General features: G+C 43.1%; 1 protein-coding gene across 3 annotated transcripts; it reads right to left on the bottom strand.

Annotated features, from left to right (window-relative positions):
• Positions 1-29: 29 nt before the first annotated feature.
• ankrd24 (ankyrin repeat domain 24) lies at positions 30-19,318 on the bottom strand. 3 transcript variants are annotated; one of them, XM_074668317.1, is made up of 23 exons: positions 19,021-19,318; positions 18,748-18,816; positions 16,782-16,912; positions 16,413-16,501; positions 16,244-16,308; positions 15,615-15,672; positions 15,319-15,389; positions 15,103-15,209; positions 14,461-14,633; positions 13,936-13,958; positions 13,597-13,689; positions 10,313-10,429; positions 10,095-10,214; positions 9,795-9,924; positions 9,478-9,656; positions 8,655-8,818; positions 5,700-6,487; positions 5,266-5,582; positions 3,748-3,981; positions 2,861-3,037; positions 2,612-2,779; positions 2,405-2,470; positions 30-409 (listed from the first exon to the last, which is right to left on the bottom strand). In XM_074668317.1, exons 2-23 carry the CDS (start codon positions 18,781-18,783, stop codon positions 347-349), a joined length of 3,369 nt encoding a protein of 1,122 aa, XP_074524418.1. In that variant the 5' UTR covers positions 18,784-18,816; positions 19,021-19,318; the 3' UTR covers positions 30-346. The 3 variants fall into 3 exon arrangements, with proteins under 3 accessions (XP_074524418.1, XP_074524417.1, XP_074524419.1); XM_074668316.1 differs by lacking the exons at positions 18,748-18,816; positions 19,021-19,318 and adding an exon at positions 17,174-17,696; XM_074668318.1 differs by lacking the exons at positions 13,597-13,689; positions 18,748-18,816; positions 19,021-19,318 and adding an exon at positions 17,174-17,696.
• Between the last annotated feature and the right edge of the window lie 20 nt (positions 19,319-19,338).

Below are 19,338 nucleotides of genomic sequence, written 5' to 3' on the forward strand. Positions count from 1 at the left end.
AAATGATACAAAACATTAGACTTGTCACACATTCGGTTCTGTTTTATAAATACCAGCTTTTTTCGCACCCTTCAAAAAACACTAAATCCTGACTGACAGGCTGCAGTGGTTTGACTTACCAAGCCATGAAGGAACTCCACAACTACACTGTCTCACTGTTTGGTTTATCAGTCGAGCCTTTCAGCTGTTGTTTAAGTCACTGGACTGTGCACATGCAGCTGTGTCTTACAGATCATTTATTATTTGGCTTTCTAGAAAATGTCTAAATGATGCTCATCCTACTGGCTGCTGTGCCAGTAGCTGATCTGGATATGAAGAAGCAGTTTGAGACATTTTAGGGTCAGTGTCACTGCTGAGACATCCTCAGGATTTGGAGTAACAGGCCCTGCACCTCTTCATCCATTCGACCCTGTTAGGAAACACAAAGAACAAAGGAACGCTCAGCTTCTTGTTTAAATTTTACATCATTTGGAAAAGCTATAGATACATTCTTGTCGATGTAACTTATTGAACTCATAAAATGTCCCATGTTGTGTTAAAATCACTTTATTAAGTCTTTAGTGAAATTTGTGGGTCTTTGTCTTTCCTCCCAGCTCACAAAATGTGATATTTAATGACAAAACCTGTACTTAGTAGTGCTTGTGAATGTAAAATCCTGACCTAAAATGAGCTGTTTGGATTTTAGGGATTTGCCAACATCAAGGATTCCCTTTTTTGACCAATCAGGAGCAAGTCTGACCTGATTGGTCCATTGTTCAAAGCTAAAGAGCCGCACTGTATAAACAGCCACATAGTTCCATGCACAAACTTCCCATCTTGGAAAAAGACAAGACTAAGTAGCTAAAGTCCATTTATCAAGGAAATGTGCCAGCTACACTCAGTAAAACTGTGCATGTGTGTGCTAGTCACTTCACGGCTGACTGCTTTTCCAACTTTGGACAGTACAACAGAGGGCTAGTGAATAGACTGGTCCTGAATCCAGGAAGAGCAAGAGCTTTTCCTCAGTGTCCCCCCTGTCTCTGTGTTAGCTTCAGGATGCTAACTTTAGCTGTGGTTAGCCTGTTGTTTTAGCCTGTTATGTTATGGTAAACGAGCTTCGCTGTTTTCTAAACATTGTGCACTCAGAGCTTGTGCTGTTCTGAACAGCGGGGCTGTATCAGCGGTGGCTCATTTACATATGAAGGTCACGCCCACTAAATCAGAGCGTTCTGAACAGAGGGGCTATGAGAGCCTGGAAACAATGCTGCTGTGCTTGATTTATTGGCTTCTTGGACCAAAACTTGTTACTACCATTTCATGAAGACATCAATGATCCATATTAAACTGCAGAAAAGGAGCAGAATATGGGACCTTTAAGTAGAAATAAGTGAACTAATTACTGGTTTTGCTTGGCATGTTTATTTTGAGTCCTGCTATGGTAAAGTGCAGTGAATGCAGTAAATTAGCATGTTTGTATGTGCTTAATCTGGGCAGGACAGGAAGCAACAGATTTTCTTACAGTAGCCTGTTGTAGTTTTTTGTAGTATCAAGAAGAAAGTGAAGAAGTGTTTTTCTTATAAAAACAAGTTAAAGAGGCTAAAGAAAGAAGTTTTTGTTTCAAGTGGTCACTATTGGGGGGCAGATGGACTAGCGGTCTAAGTCCCGCCCCATGAGGGTGATCAGATAGCAAGAACCCGATGCTTAAAAACTGTACTACTATAGGGGCATGCTAAAATACAAGCAAAACACCTAAAAATCAGGAAAGCATGTATACAAATTGGAGGGAATATAAAATTTAGTATTTTTAACAGCAACACTCATAAAAGCAAGGTGTACTAAAAAGAAGAGATCAATCTCTCTGGTAACCCTCCACAGTGCCCTTCCTTGCCTCTAATCAAAGACAGTCTTGGAGGTTCAAGCACAAAAGACATCCAAGCATCTAGACTAAATGACAGCCTTGTGTCTGATGTTCAAGGAGCAGTTAAAGAAAATGGCCTTCTAAAAATATCCAGAGGAAGCGCCCAAGTGTCCAAAAGTTTTCTAAAAGGTCAATACCTGAAAACTCTCAAGTTACAACCAGCATGGCAGAAAAGCGTATGTGTACACATTATGTGTGGATTGTGATGAAAGTGATCCCCCCCTTTCCCCTGCACCTCTACTGAAATTACATCCACTTTGTCAGGTTAGCACAGCGATGGATAGATCATTTACATCCTTAACTGTCGGCAAATCAAGTGAGGAGAGAGGGCAAAGTCAAATGTAGTTTGTGGAGTTCACACACTGGACAGTGTGATGCAATCTGACAAGCTGCTCATTGGAAATGTTATCAACTCAGAAAACAGGCAGAATCCGCAGTATAAGCCTCACAAAAATACAAATAAATAACTAAATCTAAAAACAAGAGCAGGACTCCTGCTTCACTGACCTGCACAGCTGCCAGTAAATGGGAGCGATATATAGCCACCACCTGTTTGTGCTTTCTTTCCCAGTCCTGCAAGAAGAAAACGTAAATGTCACATAACGATTTAATGACTTGTTTAAATGTGAATAGAGCTGCTGATACATGCAACGTTAAAAGATGACTTCTGTGTCATCAGTTCCCCACTTCAAACTTCTCCAGTGTCACTTTCACCTGTAGCTGCTGGGTGAGTATGGCGATCCTGTTCTGCAGAGCCACTTGCTGTCCTGGGTTACCATGATGAGTGGAAGAGGAGGAGGAGGAAGAGGTGATGCCTAGAGGAGGAGACAGAGCTCCTAAGGCCTCCTTCAGTCGAAACACCTCCTTAGACAGCTCTGTTATCTGATAACAGACAGACACATCAGTTTGACAGCCTCTTAAGCTGTTCAAAATGAAATTCTGATTTGCTGTCTGAACCCTCACCTTGCGATCCTTCTCCTTGACCAGGCCCTGGGATTCCTGGATGTTTTTGTGGAGCTCCTGGATGTGGCTGGATTTGGCTTGTAACTCAGCCAGCTGCTGTTGCACGGTGGCCAGCTGGGACTCTGCAACCTGCCGCTCACTCTTGTTAAAGAGAGCCTCCCTCTGCACCTGGAACACCTAGAGCAGTAAAACCACCAGGGCACCCTGTCACTACAGCAGAGACGTCTACGTTTGGTCACCTCGCCTTTTACATCTCTGGCTTATGTTTGAAAACAGGCAAACCTACGTAACACCTAAATTAACTGCTGGATCATCAAGTTCAGAGAAATGTAAATGCTTGAAAAATCTAAAACAGTTGTATTTTTGAGGAACTTCCACACTTACTTTGATCTACATACACTCATACTGGTGCACATAATACAAAATGTTACTGTGGATCAATTTATGTTAGCTTGAGTGCATTGTCAGACTTTGCAACAGTCCCACAGTAACATCCCTCCACTCAAAATATGGAGAAGCTAAAAGGTTTCTTAAAGATATCATGCAGAAAATTACTGAGATAATTACCCAATCTACGAAGACGTGTTTTTATAATTAATTTCTGCTATGCAGGTGGGGGGTGAATGACTTTAGAAGTCTCATCAGGAGCCTTTTAAACAAATGCAAATTAACTTCAGCACATTAGTAAGCTCATATAGTATGAAAAGGGTTGATGTAACACAGGGTGGTACTGACAAGAGAAAGTAATACACATATCAATAATGTAGAGGCCGGAAAATGGTCTTTACGGAACATTGGCTCACTTTGTGGTGAGCACAATACAAATCTAATGTGGTGTTAGATGGCTCAGGGTGGGCTGATGAAGGCACACGTGCACATCCACACACCTCAGTGCAGGTCTTCTCGTGTTTGCGAGTGAGATCGTTAAAACGGGCTGTGAGGGCGTTGATCTCTGCCTGCAGAGAGAGCCGCTGGGCCTCGTGATCCTCCTTGGAGATCAGACCCTGTTCTGCAGCCTTCTGAGACTTCAGCTCTCTCAGCTCCATCTCCTTTTCGTTCAGGGCCTCCTGTGCTGTGGCTGCGCTGCTCTCACTGGCCTGCAGTGAGCGCTGGAGCTCTGCCTGTAAGTAGGACACACACTGAAAAATTACATGTTGTAAAAAGTACATTTTGAAAAATCCAAAAACTTCTTCTATTTGAAATTAGATTCCCTTAAACCTGTCTGGATTTTACTTCCCCTTTTTACCTCCCTTGGTCCTGCTACAATACTTTATCAAATAATAATAATAATAATAAACAGGCAGCTGGCCAAAATTAAGCCAATTCTTTCAAAGCAGCACTTTGAATCTGTAATCCACGCACGCCTTTGTGACCACTCGTCTGGATTACTGCAACGCTTTGTATGTGGGGGTTAGTGCTTCCTCCGTCGCCCGTCTTCAGATGGTACAAAATGCAGCTGCAAGTCTTTGAACTGGCACTCGTAAATATGAGCACATTACCCCTGTTTTGGCCTAACTTCACTGGTTGCCCATACAATTCAGGATTGATTTTAAAATTCTTTTATTTGTTTTTAAATCCCTCCATGGTCTTGCTCCGCCCTACCTCTCTGAACTCCTGCACCCTCACCTTCCTGTTGTCTCAGGTCAGCCGATCAGCTTCTTCCGAAGGTCCCTAAGACCAAGCGGAAGCTCAGAGGGGACCGTGCTTTTGCCGTTGCAGCCCCAAAACACTGGAACAGGCTGCCTCAAAATATTAAACGGGCCTCGTCTCTGCCTGTTTTTAGATCCCTTCTTAAGACCCACCTTTTCTCCCTGGCCTTTGATGCACAGTAGCTGGTGATTGTATTATTATTATTATTATTATTATTATTATTATTATTATTATTATTATTAATAATAATAATTCTGTTTATTTTATTTTGTTTGCTTCTTCTGCGTTTTTATTCATTTTAATTTGTTTTATGTCTTTTATATTGCTCCTCGTCTTTGAAAATTAATTTTACTTATGTTTTATGTCTATTCTTTTATCTTGTATTTTAGTCATTCTCCTGTACAGCACTTTATTTCAACTGTGGTTGTTTTTTAAAGTGCTTAACAAATAAAGTTGGACTGGATTGGATAAACAAACAACCCACTACCTCCTCATCAATATAAATGAGACAAAACAAGTCAAAATGGCTTGTATTAGCTACAAAACAGCAACTAACTCATCTCTGACTAGTAAGAAAAACGTCATCTTAAGAAAAATGTTTAAACTAGCAGCAGAAATAAAAGAGCCGGGTCTTGGGTTACTTTGTTTCTTTTGAGTTATTGTAGCTTATCGTGTGACCTTGGGATCCTCATTTCTAATAGTCTGTGCCTCAGGTGCAGTTCTTTAAAATATGATCTTAAAACTTGTTTTGTGACCTTGACTTTCTCATGCTCCTCTTTAGGGACGGCGTCCTGCATGGCCTGCAGCTGTGCCTCTAGTCCTACAGCCTGCTCCTCAGCCTGACCACGCAGGGTCTTCTCCTCCTGGAGCTCCTGCAGCGTCTGAGCCAACTGTTCTGACACCGCAGACAGCGCCTCCCTGTGCTTTGACAGAGGCACTGCATCTTTCAGCTGGAGAGCGTCCTGTGCCCGGCCCTCACGCTCAGCACACAGACAGTCCAGGGCCTGAGCTGCCTCCTGCCTCGCCACTTCCAGTTCCTCTCTCACTGCTGCCAAGGAGCGTCTGGAGTGATCTGGTTGCATGGAGACATCATCAAACACAAGTTGGATGGGAACAACAGTAATCTTTGCACAATCTGTTGCACCTCTAAGCTTTCCTTCTCAAAGCAGAGCAACAAAACACTGCACACCTGTTGTGACTGAGAGCTCTGAACTCTCTGAATGCTCTTCCTCTTCATCCTCTTCTTCATCGTCTCCACGTGGAGGAGGCCGGAGTCTCTCTAGATTCAGAAGGGCATCGTTGAGTCTCCGCGCCACATCCGCACGCTCCCTGGCCAGCTGCTCACACTGCAGCCCAAGAGTCACCTGCACTTCCTCCAGCTCGGAGCGGGGCACACTCTTCCTCAGCTGCCCCTCCAGCTCTCCCACTCGCTCCTGCAGACGCCGGACCTGGTCTCCTTCCCCTGCTGCTCCTCCCTCTTTCCCTGAGGTCCTGGTCTGTGCCAGGGTTGCCTCCAGGTCAGCCACTTTTGCCCTGAGGAGAGTCTCGGTTTCAGTCTCTTCTTCGTCTTTGTCTTTCTCCTCTTTTTGTTTGGCGGATCCTTTCTGGATCAGAGCAGCCTGGAGTTCCTTTACTTTCTCTGTCAGCTGTTTGATTCTGTCACTGTCCTGGCCGCTCTGGCCTGTTGCCTCGCCCTGTCTCTTAGCAAGCTCCTCCTCCAGCTCCGTCACCCTCGCTCTCAGCTGCCGTGCTTCTTGGCTGGGATTCTCCCCTGTAGCCCCTTCTGTCCCACCATCTGCTGTTGCAGTATCCCCCTCACCACACTCCACAGAGAGCACCCCAAGGCGCATTTGCTCCTTCAGCTCCTCCAGCTCTGACCGGGAGGAGGCTAACTGCTCCGTCAGGCCTCGCAGTTTCTCCCTTAGAGCTTCTGCGCTTTGTGCGTCGACACAACCTCCCTGAGACTTTTCATCACCACTGCAGAATGAGACAAATCATCACAAAGGTTATCTTTCAAATCCTCACTTCAACCAAAAGGGAAAAACACAAATGTTAGCAGCACACTTTTGTGCTATGAACTGCTAGCTACTTTTGAATGTAGATTGAGTGTTCTGTGTGGACAGTCATGTAGGATGCTTTGCTGGTTTTTCAGTTTTGGAAAGTGGAAGTAAAGCCAAAAGCAAAACTGATTTTGTAGGACCTGCTTATGGTTGGAAAAAAGTTAATATATGGTTTAAATGCACTTTAACATTTTATAGAATTGAACAGTTACCTGAGTATCAACTCTGTTAGGACTAATGATACAACCACACTGGATGTGAATTTAGAAAGTCAATGCAAAGACGCCGTTTGGACGCAGATTCTCTGGACGGTGCGTTGGACGCGTTTGGGGTGTCGGTGCGTTTAAAGTGTCGGACCTTCTACGCTCGAGTTAAAATTATTGAACTTTGGATGCGAATTCACGTGAAGTTATGCCGCGGCAGCCAATCAGCGATGATATTACCCCACGACATCATTGATTTGATGACATTGGGGGGGACCGCCACCTGCTCTGACTCCAACCCCGCTGGAAGATGGAGGAGAAAATATTTTTTGCGGTGTGTCATTATCCAGAGTTATATGATACGACGAGTGTACTCTACAGAGACTTGAAAAAACAGGAGCAGGCTTGGGTGAAAGTAGTTGAGGAGACAGGTTTTGAAGGAAAGTTCTGTAAATATCCGTTCCCAGCTGGATTTGCCTGCACGGGCTATCACTGAGTCCGAATGTGTTTTCCTCAGTGGAGTTTTGAGCCTGATAGAGAGGAGGGAGGAGCGGGGCAGGGGCAGAGCCAGGGAAAAGATGGAAGTTCTCTGCGGTCCTCTCTTTCCTTGACCCCTTTATTATCCCCAGGGAGACCTCCGGGAACATGGGTCGGGGGGGTCAGAGGTTCGGGGGGGATGAGGTCTTAGGGAACAGCCAGGCAGGGCCAGTGGAGGTGGATTACCAGGAAGAGGCAGCAGCCTTGATTGTGATTAGGAGGCTTTCACACACTCTCCTGTCATGCTTTGAAACCACAGTTCATTGTTTTTCAGATGCTCTTTTGGGCTTTCGGTCTTTAAATGAGTGAGCCCTCTACTCTACGCCAGCACAGTGACGCTTGTCCGCCGCTTAAAACTGACAAAAACCACAAGTGTTTCATTTACTAAACTTCATTGTATTTAAAAATCACAAACAAATAAATAAATAAATAAATAAGCTTAACAGACCATTATATGAAGAAAAAGGATGACATTTCCGCTGTGAATGGTGGGAAACAATATACAATACGGCCGATTCAAAACACCACATACATTTTTATCGACTAGTCTGGTCGTCAGAGAGCAAGGCGCTGCAAACAGCGGTAACCCAGGTGCAGATCACTGAAGCTCAGCTGACCAAGAAGGAGTCTTTTCATCCAAACAGCAAAAATCACTGCCAGCTCTACAATCTGTAAGCTATGAAGGACTAATTGGACTGATTGCAAGGTATGTAGTTGAAGTCTGTGAAGGTTCTCAGTCTGCCAGGTCATGGCAATTTAAAGCTTGATCCGAAACAGGCAGCTGGACTTATTTATGTGAGACTGGACAACATTAAATGTGTGCATTGCTGAGACTATAAAAGCAAAAAAAAGTAACACATAAGCAACTCTCTCAAGTAACTGATAAATTTTGAAATGCAGAGACTTATTTAGTAACTCTTTGATAATTATAATGATATTTATTCTCAGTAACTTGCTGACATGTAATCTGCCAACAGCTCATTCTAACAGTGTATTACAGCACTGTATTGCAACACTACACTCACTATAAAAGGTAATCACTAAGAAAGAAAAGCAAAAGAGGAAAGACTTGTCTGAATGAGGCCAATTCTCCCTCATAAACATTGTCATGATTACACAGTCCCCCTGCTAGACCTCCTGTGCTCTGCAGGAAAAACATAAATGCTCAGCACTTTTAAAAAAGGCCCTGAGCAGATACCCCCGAGACTTTACTGATATCAGTTGTGCACATCTCAGATTAAAGACCTGGTCGTACACAGCAGAGTTTAAGTGAATGTGACCCGTAAAGGCTACCTCAGTGTGCTGGTCATAAATATGTCTGAACATGTGAATCTATGTTCCTACCTCTCCTCAGCCACACTGGAGGATTCCTCTGAAGCCTGGGCCTGAGACAAGCGCTCCTGGAGGGTTTCAAACTCCTTCCTCAAGGTCTCGTACTGGACGAGGGGCACAAAGTCCGAGCTGGAGGTTTGCATGTCTGTGTCATCCTTCTCAAACATCTCCAGCATCTGAGCACAACACAGAGGAGCACAGTTTTATAGATGCTCATTTATCAATGATTAATTGCAAGTTCAAAGTTTTTACAAACACCACCCATACAACATGATCTCTGGATAGCCCTCCTAGTTTAACCCAGGAATCTGGTTGGAGCGCTACTTTCCTCCTGGCCTGTCTCCATAGACCCCATTTCTCTTTGCTTTCATAGAAGACCTTGCGTGTCCTACGTTCCTGCCTGGCTCTTTCTTATGCAGCAGATAGAAACTAAAGGCCTGAACCTCTATCACAGCCATTCATACAGTGGTGAATGAAAAACACCAGAACTGAATATTTAAAGGAAAAAAAGCCTCAGTGCTCCAACAAGCTTGACCCAGTTAGTGAAGAACATGAAGCTGCTCTGTTCTATTTATACCTGTATGAACCATGTTTTAGTGTACCTGAGTCATAAACTTTAAGTGGTCATGACTAATGCCTGAGTCAGACACATGCAGCCATCCCTGAACCAGAGTCCTCACCTGCTGATGGGGAAACATTTTCTATTCACTTCTCTTTCTTGTGAGTGTGTGCACTTAATTTTTGATTTCAAATGTTGAGTGTTTTGGGGTCTCAGCATACTCAGTGCTTCTACATTTGGTGTGTTTCTTGGGATCTGTACCATTCATGACCTCACCTGCACTTTGAGGACCAGTTCAGAGTTCTGTGCGGTAAGTTCCTCTATTTGTTTGTGCAGCTCAGAAACAGCTCCTGGGTCTGCTGGGACAAGGCAGGGCTGGGCTGAGTCAGTGTCCGCTTTACAAGTGGCCTCATCGAGGGAAGGGGAGGCTCTGGAGCGCTTAGAGAGCAGCTTCTCTAGAGGGAACGTTAAAGAGCAGCCAGGACAAAAATAAACATATGTTCTTCCTGATGGGAGGGGCACACAGTAAGGCACATGTAGGCACACATGTTCCTTTATAATGCAAAGGGTGTGAGCTCAAATAGATAGCATACCTGGAAAGTCCAACATTTCATCCATGTCTTCCGAGTCGCTGGCTCCAACGCCGTGGCCTCCCTTCAGCTCCTCAAGCAACTTGTCTCTGTCTGCCTCTGCCTCTGCTAGACGCTCCCTGAGTTGAGACAGCTGCAGAGCACACACACGTATAAATGGTGACTATAACATCATTTAGTCTTCAAATCTACCTAGTTGAGTCTGGTACAACTAGCGCTCTGACTATAAGTGTAGGTTACATAGTATCATGAAGAGTTAAAAGGGATATGAGTTTTTTTCTTAAGCTGCTGGCAGTGCAGTACCTCCCCCAAGGCAGAGAGGGCGCTCTGCTGCTGCTGCTCCAGTGCTTTGATCTTCTGCAGCAGACGGCCTCTTTCCAGGCGCAGTCGTCTTATTTCCTCAAACACCTCCTCATCCTCTGGCTAACAGGGAAGCATTAAACATGTCAGTTTGATCTGCATTTGTTATGACCCGAAGGCCAAACAGCCAGTGTACCAGAGAAGCAGCTTACAATGCTAACCTGGGCTGGTTGCTGAGTGTCTGGAGGCTGTGGAGAAGGGGACTGGGACTGGGGCTCTGGCGACTGGGGAGGTGGAGCCGGACTCCTGGGCCGTGGAGTGGGTGGCAAAGTTGGGATCTTAGTGAACCAAGACAGAATAAAACAATCTAGCTCATTAAAGACTAACGATTCTTTGGTTTAACCACTCAAGTGGCCGTGCTGCATTACATACAGTGGGAAAAATAAGTATTGAACGCGTCAACTTTTTTTTCATCACATTTATTTCCAAAGATGCAATTCAAACAAAATTTCTACCAGACATTGATATTACCTCAAACAATCCACACATGAAAAGAAATCACAACGTTCACGTCCATAAATTTAGTGCGAACACAGGAAAAAAGTATTAAACACACCATGGAAAGGCTGTATACTTTTGCAAGGAAATGCACCATACCACCTGAAATCTGTCAGTAATTATTACTTGAACTTCCAATTAGTGCAAACCAACATCAGCTGGGCTAGAGCAAATTGATGGTCCTATAAAAAAGGTCATTTTTTTCACCAAGCATTTAAATAAGACACACCTCATGAAGGCTGAAGGCAAAGAGCTCTCTGAAGACATTCACAACCTGATTGTTGCTCAGCATCAGAATGGAACTGGTCACAGACTTACATCAAAGCACCTGAATATTCCAGTCAGCACCGTTGGGGCCATTATTCACAAGTGGAAGAAGCACCACCTTACCATCAACAGGCCACGCACAGGAGCTTCTTGCAAGATTTCTGACCAGGGAGTCAGAAAGATAGTCAGAAGAGTACTCAACGAGCCAAGGACCACCCTGAAAGTGCTCCAGAAAGACTTGGAGGCAGCAGGTACAATTGTTACAGAGAAAACAAAAGGCAATGCACTCCACTGCCATGGCCTCTATGGACGCTCAGCCCTCAAGGCTCCATTCCTCAAGAAAAGGCATGTTGAAGCTGGTTTAAAGTTTGCTAAACAGCATCTTGACAAGCCTGTAGAATGCTGGGAGAATGTTGTCTGGTCACATGAGACCAAAATTGAACTTTTGGGCTGTCATACTACCAGAGTTGGGGTCTGTTACTCAAAAAAGTAAAGAGTTACCCGTTACTTGTTACTATTGAAAAAAGTAGTGCCTTACACTACTTGATTACTCCATGGAAATAGTAACGAAGTTACACTACTCGTTACACTACTTTATCCCCCTGATACATCTTTATATGCTTCAAGAGATTCGCGGTTGTGTTCCATGCAGTATTCAGCCTCTTATTTCCTGGGCATAACTTGCATTTTACGGTCACGCTCTTCTCCTCCTGCTCTACCAAATCCAAATAATGTGCATATGAACTGTCACAGTAAAATTGGTTGCCTTATATAAATCTGTGCCCCACTGACAACACTGCACTCCCTCCCACTGTAAATGCCCCTTTTAAAGGATAAGTTCGGTTTATACAGCTTTTACATTGTTTATAGAATGAAGTAGAACAAAATACTCACCCAGAAGGCTTATCTGATCCAAGCAGTGCATCGGGAGATATTTAGATCCAAAATCATGCAGCAGACGTCCGTGTAATGGGATCCATTGGGGGCATAGAGAGCGCCGCTCCTTAAACTGCATTAATCGTCCAAAAACTTGCCCCTCAAAGAGTCAGCTCTCCAGAAAGTACTGCGCATGCGCAGTACTTTCTGGAGCCCCGAATCCTTTCTTTGCGGGTCAAACGTAAACAAAGTCTCCGTCAGTTCAGAGATCAGTACAACCACACAGGGCTGTCTGGAGTGACACAGACTGCAGCAGAGGGCTACCTTGGAGCGGACCATAATGGAATATCAGTGAAAAACACGAGTTTTTGGACGATTAATGCAGTTTTAGGAGCGGCGCTGTCTATGCCCCGATGGATCCCATTATACGGACGTCCGCTGCACAATTTTGGATCTAAATATCTCCCGATGCACTGCTTGGATCAGGAAAGCCCTCTGGGTGAGTATTTTGTTCTACTTCATTCTATAAACAATGTAATAACTGTATAAACTGAAATTATCCTTTAAAAGGGGCATTTACAGTGGGAGAGAGTGCAGTGTTGTCAGTGGGGCACAGATTTATATAAGGCAACCAATTTTACTGTGACAGTTCTATCAGCCCTGACCCGGAAGAGATAGCGAGTAGTTGGTCGTATGGCCACCGTTCAATCTACTGGTGGTAATAAAAAGAACTCAGCTTAAATAGTAATATTTTGGTTGCTATATTTGCAGTCATTGTAAAAGTAACGATCGTGGCGTTTCACTTAAGGTAAAACTAACTCTAGTTTAACTACTAATCTAGGAGGAGTAGTGCCATTACACTACTCGTTCCTATCAAAAGTAATTTAACTACTTGTAACGTTCGTTACTTGTAGTTATATACCCAACTCTGCATACTACATACCATGTTTGGAGGAGAAATGGCACTGCACATCAACCAAAAAACACTACACCAACAGTAAACAAAACAACGATCCAAAGCACACGGCAAAGTTGACTCTCAAATGGTTTCAAAATACAGAAAATCGATCTGTTATCATGGCCTAGTCAATCACCTGACTTAAATCCAATTGAACATTTGTGGAAAGAACTAAAGAAAAGGGTTCACCAGAGGACACCAAAGAATATTCCAGATTTAAAGACAATCTGTGCAGAGGAATGGACCAAAATCACACCTGAGCAGTGTGGGCGATTAGTTGTTCAATACTTTTTTCCTGTGTTATTGCATTTAATTTCACATAATCATTATTTATGGACCTGAATGTTGTGATTTCTTTTCATGTGTGGATAATCTGAGTTAATACCAATGTCTGGTAAAAATTTTGTTTGAATTGCATCTTTGGAAATAAATGTGATGAGAAAAAAGTTGATGCGTTCAATACTTCTTTACCCACTGTATCTATTTCCAGAGAGGTTGTTGTTGAATTAGAATTAATATGGACACTCCTGTACCTTATTTCTGTCAAGTAGTATACAAATGGTAAACTGTTTTTAAACCATGGATCTTTAAATTTTAACACTATGTCTACTAAAAATTCTGGTCATGGAAAATCTTCTCATTCCATAGTTCACAACTCAAAGATGCCATAAAAATGGTGTTGATAGTGGTCACTGCTTTCCACCTGAAGGCAGGAAACCAATTATATAGGTCAGTGCACTCTTCATTTACACTGTAAATGACACTTTAAACTGTACAGGTTGCCACCCTCTGGTATCAAAAAGGAAAGTGGTCCTCCATTCACTGAGAGGTTGATTCTCACAGTACCTGAAGAGGAGAGCGGGGTGGTGGAGGGGCTTTCCGTTTGCGGGGGGTTGTGCCCCCTTGCACTGATGAGGCGCCTGAGGGGCTTTGGGAGGGCTGCATGGGAGTGGGAGGGTGATCACAGAAAAGCAGAGGTCAAGCTCAACTCAAAAATGAGAAAACAGAGGGAACTCAGATAAGACACAGGGACAGCAACAAAGGAGCATACAAGCAAATGAAAAGAAGGCAGACCACAAAAACAATGACCTCATATTGGAAAACATGCACAATAAGATCGGCCAGAGAAGGCCATGATCTCATTTGGTGGAGGGAGTGATCCATCACACAGCTATGCAACATTACCTCTTCGCCTGCGCCCTCAGCAGCTACGTATGCAGGGAGGGAGAGATGGAGTAAAACATTTAAAATCTCTATCCAACACAGAAATACACACCCTCACTTTGTGCCACTTTTCTAACATTGAGGTAAAGTTAGTGTCATTAACGTACACAAACTTCAATCTCTGGATTAAACTGAGAAGGTCAGACAACATGTGCACTTTTCTCTTTCATCTTCTTCATAAACCAGCCACACATCTGTTTTCCATATATTAGCGGTGTCTTTGTGAGGAGATTAAAGTGAAACAAGTCTTTTTTTTAAACCCAGCTGTCCTCCTGATCCACTTCCTTCTATTAACAGTAGCTTCCTGGGGGAGCAGAGACACCGCCAGGATCCAGAGCAGCACAGACACACACTGAAGCCATGCACAGAGGCTGAGAATCTGTTTCATACAGCTATACCGCTTTCTGTTAACGGACTTAGACTCCACATGTTTAATTATAATTACCGTTTTTGATAAAGTAAAAAACAGCAAGCCTTGTTCTGTACCTGGGGGTACTCCATTCTCCAACATATGAATGATGCTTTGGTTCCCCATGGTTATGCTGTAATCCACAGCTTTCTGTCCAACAGCGTCTACCAGCTTTGTGTCGGCTCCACCTCTCAGCAGAGCTTCTACAGTCTCGACACTGTCACTCTCACACGCCAGCATCAATGCAGACCTGCAGTTAACAAAAAAATATCAGAGAACAAAACAGAAACTTTAGACCTTAATTGAACAATCAGTGTATGTTGCGTTGTGAACTATAGGACAATTTAATCAGAAGGCACTGAGTGAGCATGAAGAAGAAACGTGACAAACCACTGTTTTTTTTTACCCTCAAAAGAAAAACGCTTTAATTATCTTCTATAAGGAGATATCTTTGCAAGAAAGTAAAGCAGATGGTACCATTGGAGGTCCCAGCCAGCATGAGGCATTTAATTTGAGTCTTTCCCCGATACTTACTCAGATAACCCAACTGCTGTAGGAATGGTCCTTAAATGTTTTTTGGGTTCAAGTGGAACGAATAAGATGTTTTGATGCCCCAGTTGGGCTCAGCCTCCACTGTCATTTCATCTGTCAAAACTTCATCCACAGCCACAAAAAGTAGGCAGTCAGATAACTTATTGTTTATAATTAATTGTGTATACCTTTCCTGGTTGTCTTGAATGTTTGCATCAGCTCCTCGTTCCAGCAGAAAAGCACAAAGCTCCACTCTGCTCATCTGTGCTGCAAGGATCAGAGGGGTGGCCCCGTCCTGAGACAAATATACAGGTAATTGTTACAAAATCCTCTACATCCTAGAGCATAGTAAAAGTCAGCAAAAAATAAAATATAAAATAATGTGAATAAACTTTGTAACTTGCCTCGTCCTGGACATCCAGATTAGCTTTAAAGTCCCACAGGGTCTCAGTGCAAGACAAGCAGCCACTGACTGCTGCAGGAAAGACCCAAAACAATGGTTTACATCAGGTTACAATTTAATAAAGATAATATCACAAATCTTTACAATTTGAATGATAGATAGAAAATGATAAGGTTCAGCTTTTGTGAGAAGCTGGCTCATTTTGGACTCTTAAAAAGGGTTGACTGGGATTTATTAGCATGCAGATTTATGTTTTTCAAAGTGGTGGGTTTGTTTTACACTTTTTGTTTTTGCTACCTGCATGATGAAGTGGTGTCCTGCCAATATTGTCAGTGCAATCCACTGTTAGTCTCTCCTGTCAACAAAAGAAGAGGCAACACAGCAAAAAAGAAAAAAAAACTTTGTATTAAAAGTAACCAGGATGAGTACTCCCCTATTAAGTACATGATACATAAAGTTTCAATGAACACAGTGACAGATCATTTTAAACACAGACAACACAGTAACTCTGCCATTTAGTCCAAAATAAAACACAAACAACTCTCTCTGAGTTTACAATTTGTTTCTAACAAATTAATACAATTCAAACTATCAACCGTCAGAGTTTCAGTAATTAAAAAAAAAATAAACTGAAGTGCAAAATAAAAAAAATTAACTTAACTCCCTGGTTTATTCATATTGTCTGAACAGGACCTACATTTGCAGTGGTGTCAAACTGCAGCACTGTAGTGCCAACTACTGGCGAGGAGGACTTGGTGTAAAAAAAATTCTTTGAGTATCGGCAGATTTTGCAAGAAGCGATACCTTGAAATAAGGCAGGTATCGGCCTGATACCCTATACCAATACTAGTACTCCTCCATCCTAAGTTAAAAGCATTTCACACATTACTCTGAAAATCTGACCATGCTGTGGTTTGGTCTTTTACCTGTAAGAGTCTCTTCAAACACTCTGATTGACCATTTTTGGCAGCAAGGTGCAGGGCGCTGAAGCCTTGAATCGGTTATAAAAAGACATCAATGAACAGCCCATAACACGTGATTCAACAGCCTTGGATTGTGATATCAAAACTCTGATTGGGTGATAAAATATCCTACCAGCACCATCAGTGACGTTCAGATCAGCACCTTGAGCGATGATGACCTCCAGACAGTCTAGTCGGCCTCGGGATGCACATAGGTGGAACCTGCCAGACAAGGAAGGATAAAACATATCACGAGTGATCACAGGTGAGAAATGAGAAGCAGTTTAAAGCTCTAACTGCTAACTCTATCCATCAGTTCAAGTTCCAAAATATGTTTTGTTTGCAATACAAGAAGCTGCTTTTTATTAATTACAGAAATCAAGAAATACTATTCTTAAACAGCTACAACACTGAGGAAAGTTCAAAGGAAGACAGACTTCATAAAACTCCTGATGCATCCTCTCATTGACCGAAAAAGGAATAAAAAATGTGTCAAACTTACGCAGACTTGCCCTCTGCATCCAGCTTGGTAGGACAAAGTCCTTTTTTGGCGATGAGAGCCATAACTTTGTCAGGTTCATTCTGCTCCACAGCCTGCAGGAGCCTTTCATCACTCTTACTCCAGTCCTGACTCTGAGGGGGGCAAGGCAGAGGACAGGTCAGCACCCTGAACTGACCCATGGCAAAATGATAGCTAATGCATTTTTCATGCAACAAAATTTAACAGATGAATTTGCAGCATACAGGTATGATGTTTTTGTGGCTTGAGAATAGTTTTAGAAGTTATAACAAACTGTTTCTATTACATAAATGATATTGAGAAGAGTCAGAAACAAAAAATCAACCTCCTTTCATACTCTTATGTAATGAGATACAGAGAGAGAAGATACCTACTGGCAGCGGCAGCAGACTGAAGCAAGGACAGAGCCGCTTCATCAGGCTAAAAACAGGCTGCTGAGGATCCATTCCAGCTAGCAGGGCACCACCAACACTGAACTAAACACAGCTACAGAGCTTTAAGCCACCACTTTGTGTCCTGACTGACAATTCACACTGCATCCTGGCTCAATCTCAAACACACACATTTACATTAGTTACTGCTGCCTGCAAGTTTCTCCGACATACCCTTTAGAGGTCACAACAACATCACAGAGATCTACATTGCGGTGAATTTTGAGTCCTCTGATAATACCTAATTTAAAAACTCCATCACAACAAAAGTGTTTCTGCTATAGAGGCTGTCCTCACAGCGTCTTCCAGTGCAGAGCTCCCTCTCCGCATCCAAAACATGATCTCGTCATCCTGCTCCGGCAGCTAGCACAGACACAGCACAGCACAGAACAGGGGACACAGCCGGTGTTCAGCACCCTGCACCTCACACACACATGCAGCCACCTCCGTCCTCCCCTCACTGCCCTCTTTTCTCTAACCTATTAATTTCTTCCTCTGCTCTGGGGCAAGCTTCCCTCTTCTCTACATCATTAACATTTTTTTTTGTCAGGTCCTGTACAGTATCCCCCTGGCAGCGTCATTCTGTACGTAGATCTGTTTCTCTGCAGTTACAGAGCAGGGCCTGCGTGATGTGAGGACTCAGCAAAAAGGAAAGAAACTGAGCTGACTGTGTTGGGCAGGTTTGGATTGTTATTTACAGAAAGGAGCAGATGTTATAAAGGAAACAAACAAGTTTAAAAAAGCTGGTTATGAACCACAATGTCTTGCCATGTTATATATTGGGAACTTCTGTGAAAATATCAATTATATTAGGAGAGCTATCGTATCTAGCAGTTGAATAGTTTGACTGTAACACAAGAAAGATATCCTCCAGCAGCTTGTAAATGACACTTAAAGTGGGTTTTTGATCGTACTTGTTGTAAATGTTCTGGGGACTTGGTAGTAACAAGAAAGGAAAGGTTGTAATGATGCTTTAGACATCATTGGGGCTCAGTTTCATCAACAGCTTCTACTTTCCAGATGTAAAAAAAAGAATGAGCAAAATGGAGCAGGTAATATGTCAACTGGAGAACAGGCCTTCGACAATTTAAAGTCCTTGAGGGTTACATAAGGTTTCATATCTGTGACAGTTGGAGCGTGGAGAATCTCTCATTGCTCATGTTTGTGTGTGTGTGTGTGTGTGTGTGTGTGTGTGTGTGTGTGTGTGTGTGTGTGTGTGTGTGTGTGTGTGTGTCTAATGTGAATAATTAAAGGCTACCTGAGAATACTGGTTATAGCAACAGTCTGGAGACAGCCCTGCTCTCCTGCTGCTCAGTGACACTGAAACCCAGTGCCCCCCATACACAAAAACAGAATCCAGCTTGGGATCTTATGTAATGACAGCTTCGTGTAGAGCAGCTATAATATTAGGCCTATACGCATCTTTATGGCTTGTATCTATACATTTAATGTGCGTATACGCCACACTAAATAACAGGTGATTTACTTTTACAGGTCCAAAAACATGTGGCTCTTACCTCAGTCTTTTTAAACTTTGCCTTCAGACTCTTCATAGTTGTTTGAAATTTTCTGTCTCAAGATGAACACTGAAAAAAAAGACAAGCAAAAAGTTTCATCTTGTTTTGTGTGCCTCTCTGAAGCTTTTCGTTTAACCTCGTCCCATTCATCACCAACCAGTCACTGCTACACGGCAACATGTGGTTGTAACATTTTAAACATATCAGCAACATAGAGGAAACTCTTAGACAGTTATACCGCAGTACAGTCAACTGTTGAAACATGCAGCCTACCTGTGGGGGACAGTCCTGTATCAGGTGAATGTCTCGTCTGTCCCATTAGCTACTCACAGTAAAATACTGAAGTCACTGCTGCCTCACGCACAACCGGAATGCGCCCGCCTTCGTCGTAAATCAACCAATCAGCAATGCGCAAAACACCGGATCAGCGTTTGATTGGAGATGATTGATGATGTACTCTTCCTCGCGGGCAATACCCTCTTTCATATATAGCGTGTTTAAGCGCGTGTCGACATGGGAAGATGATAATTTTGTCTGACAGACCGCAGTTACCTGAAAGAGTAGCATTCCGTTACGTTCAGCTCGTGTTCC

The sequence above is a fragment of the Halichoeres trimaculatus genome, unplaced genomic scaffold (genome assembly GCF_033239565.1).
Source record: "Halichoeres trimaculatus isolate MK-OKI-2021-1 unplaced genomic scaffold, fHalTri1.1 fHalTri1_scaffold_4, whole genome shotgun sequence".
NCBI classification, from domain to species: Eukaryota; Metazoa; Chordata; class Actinopteri; order Labriformes; family Labridae; genus Halichoeres; species Halichoeres trimaculatus.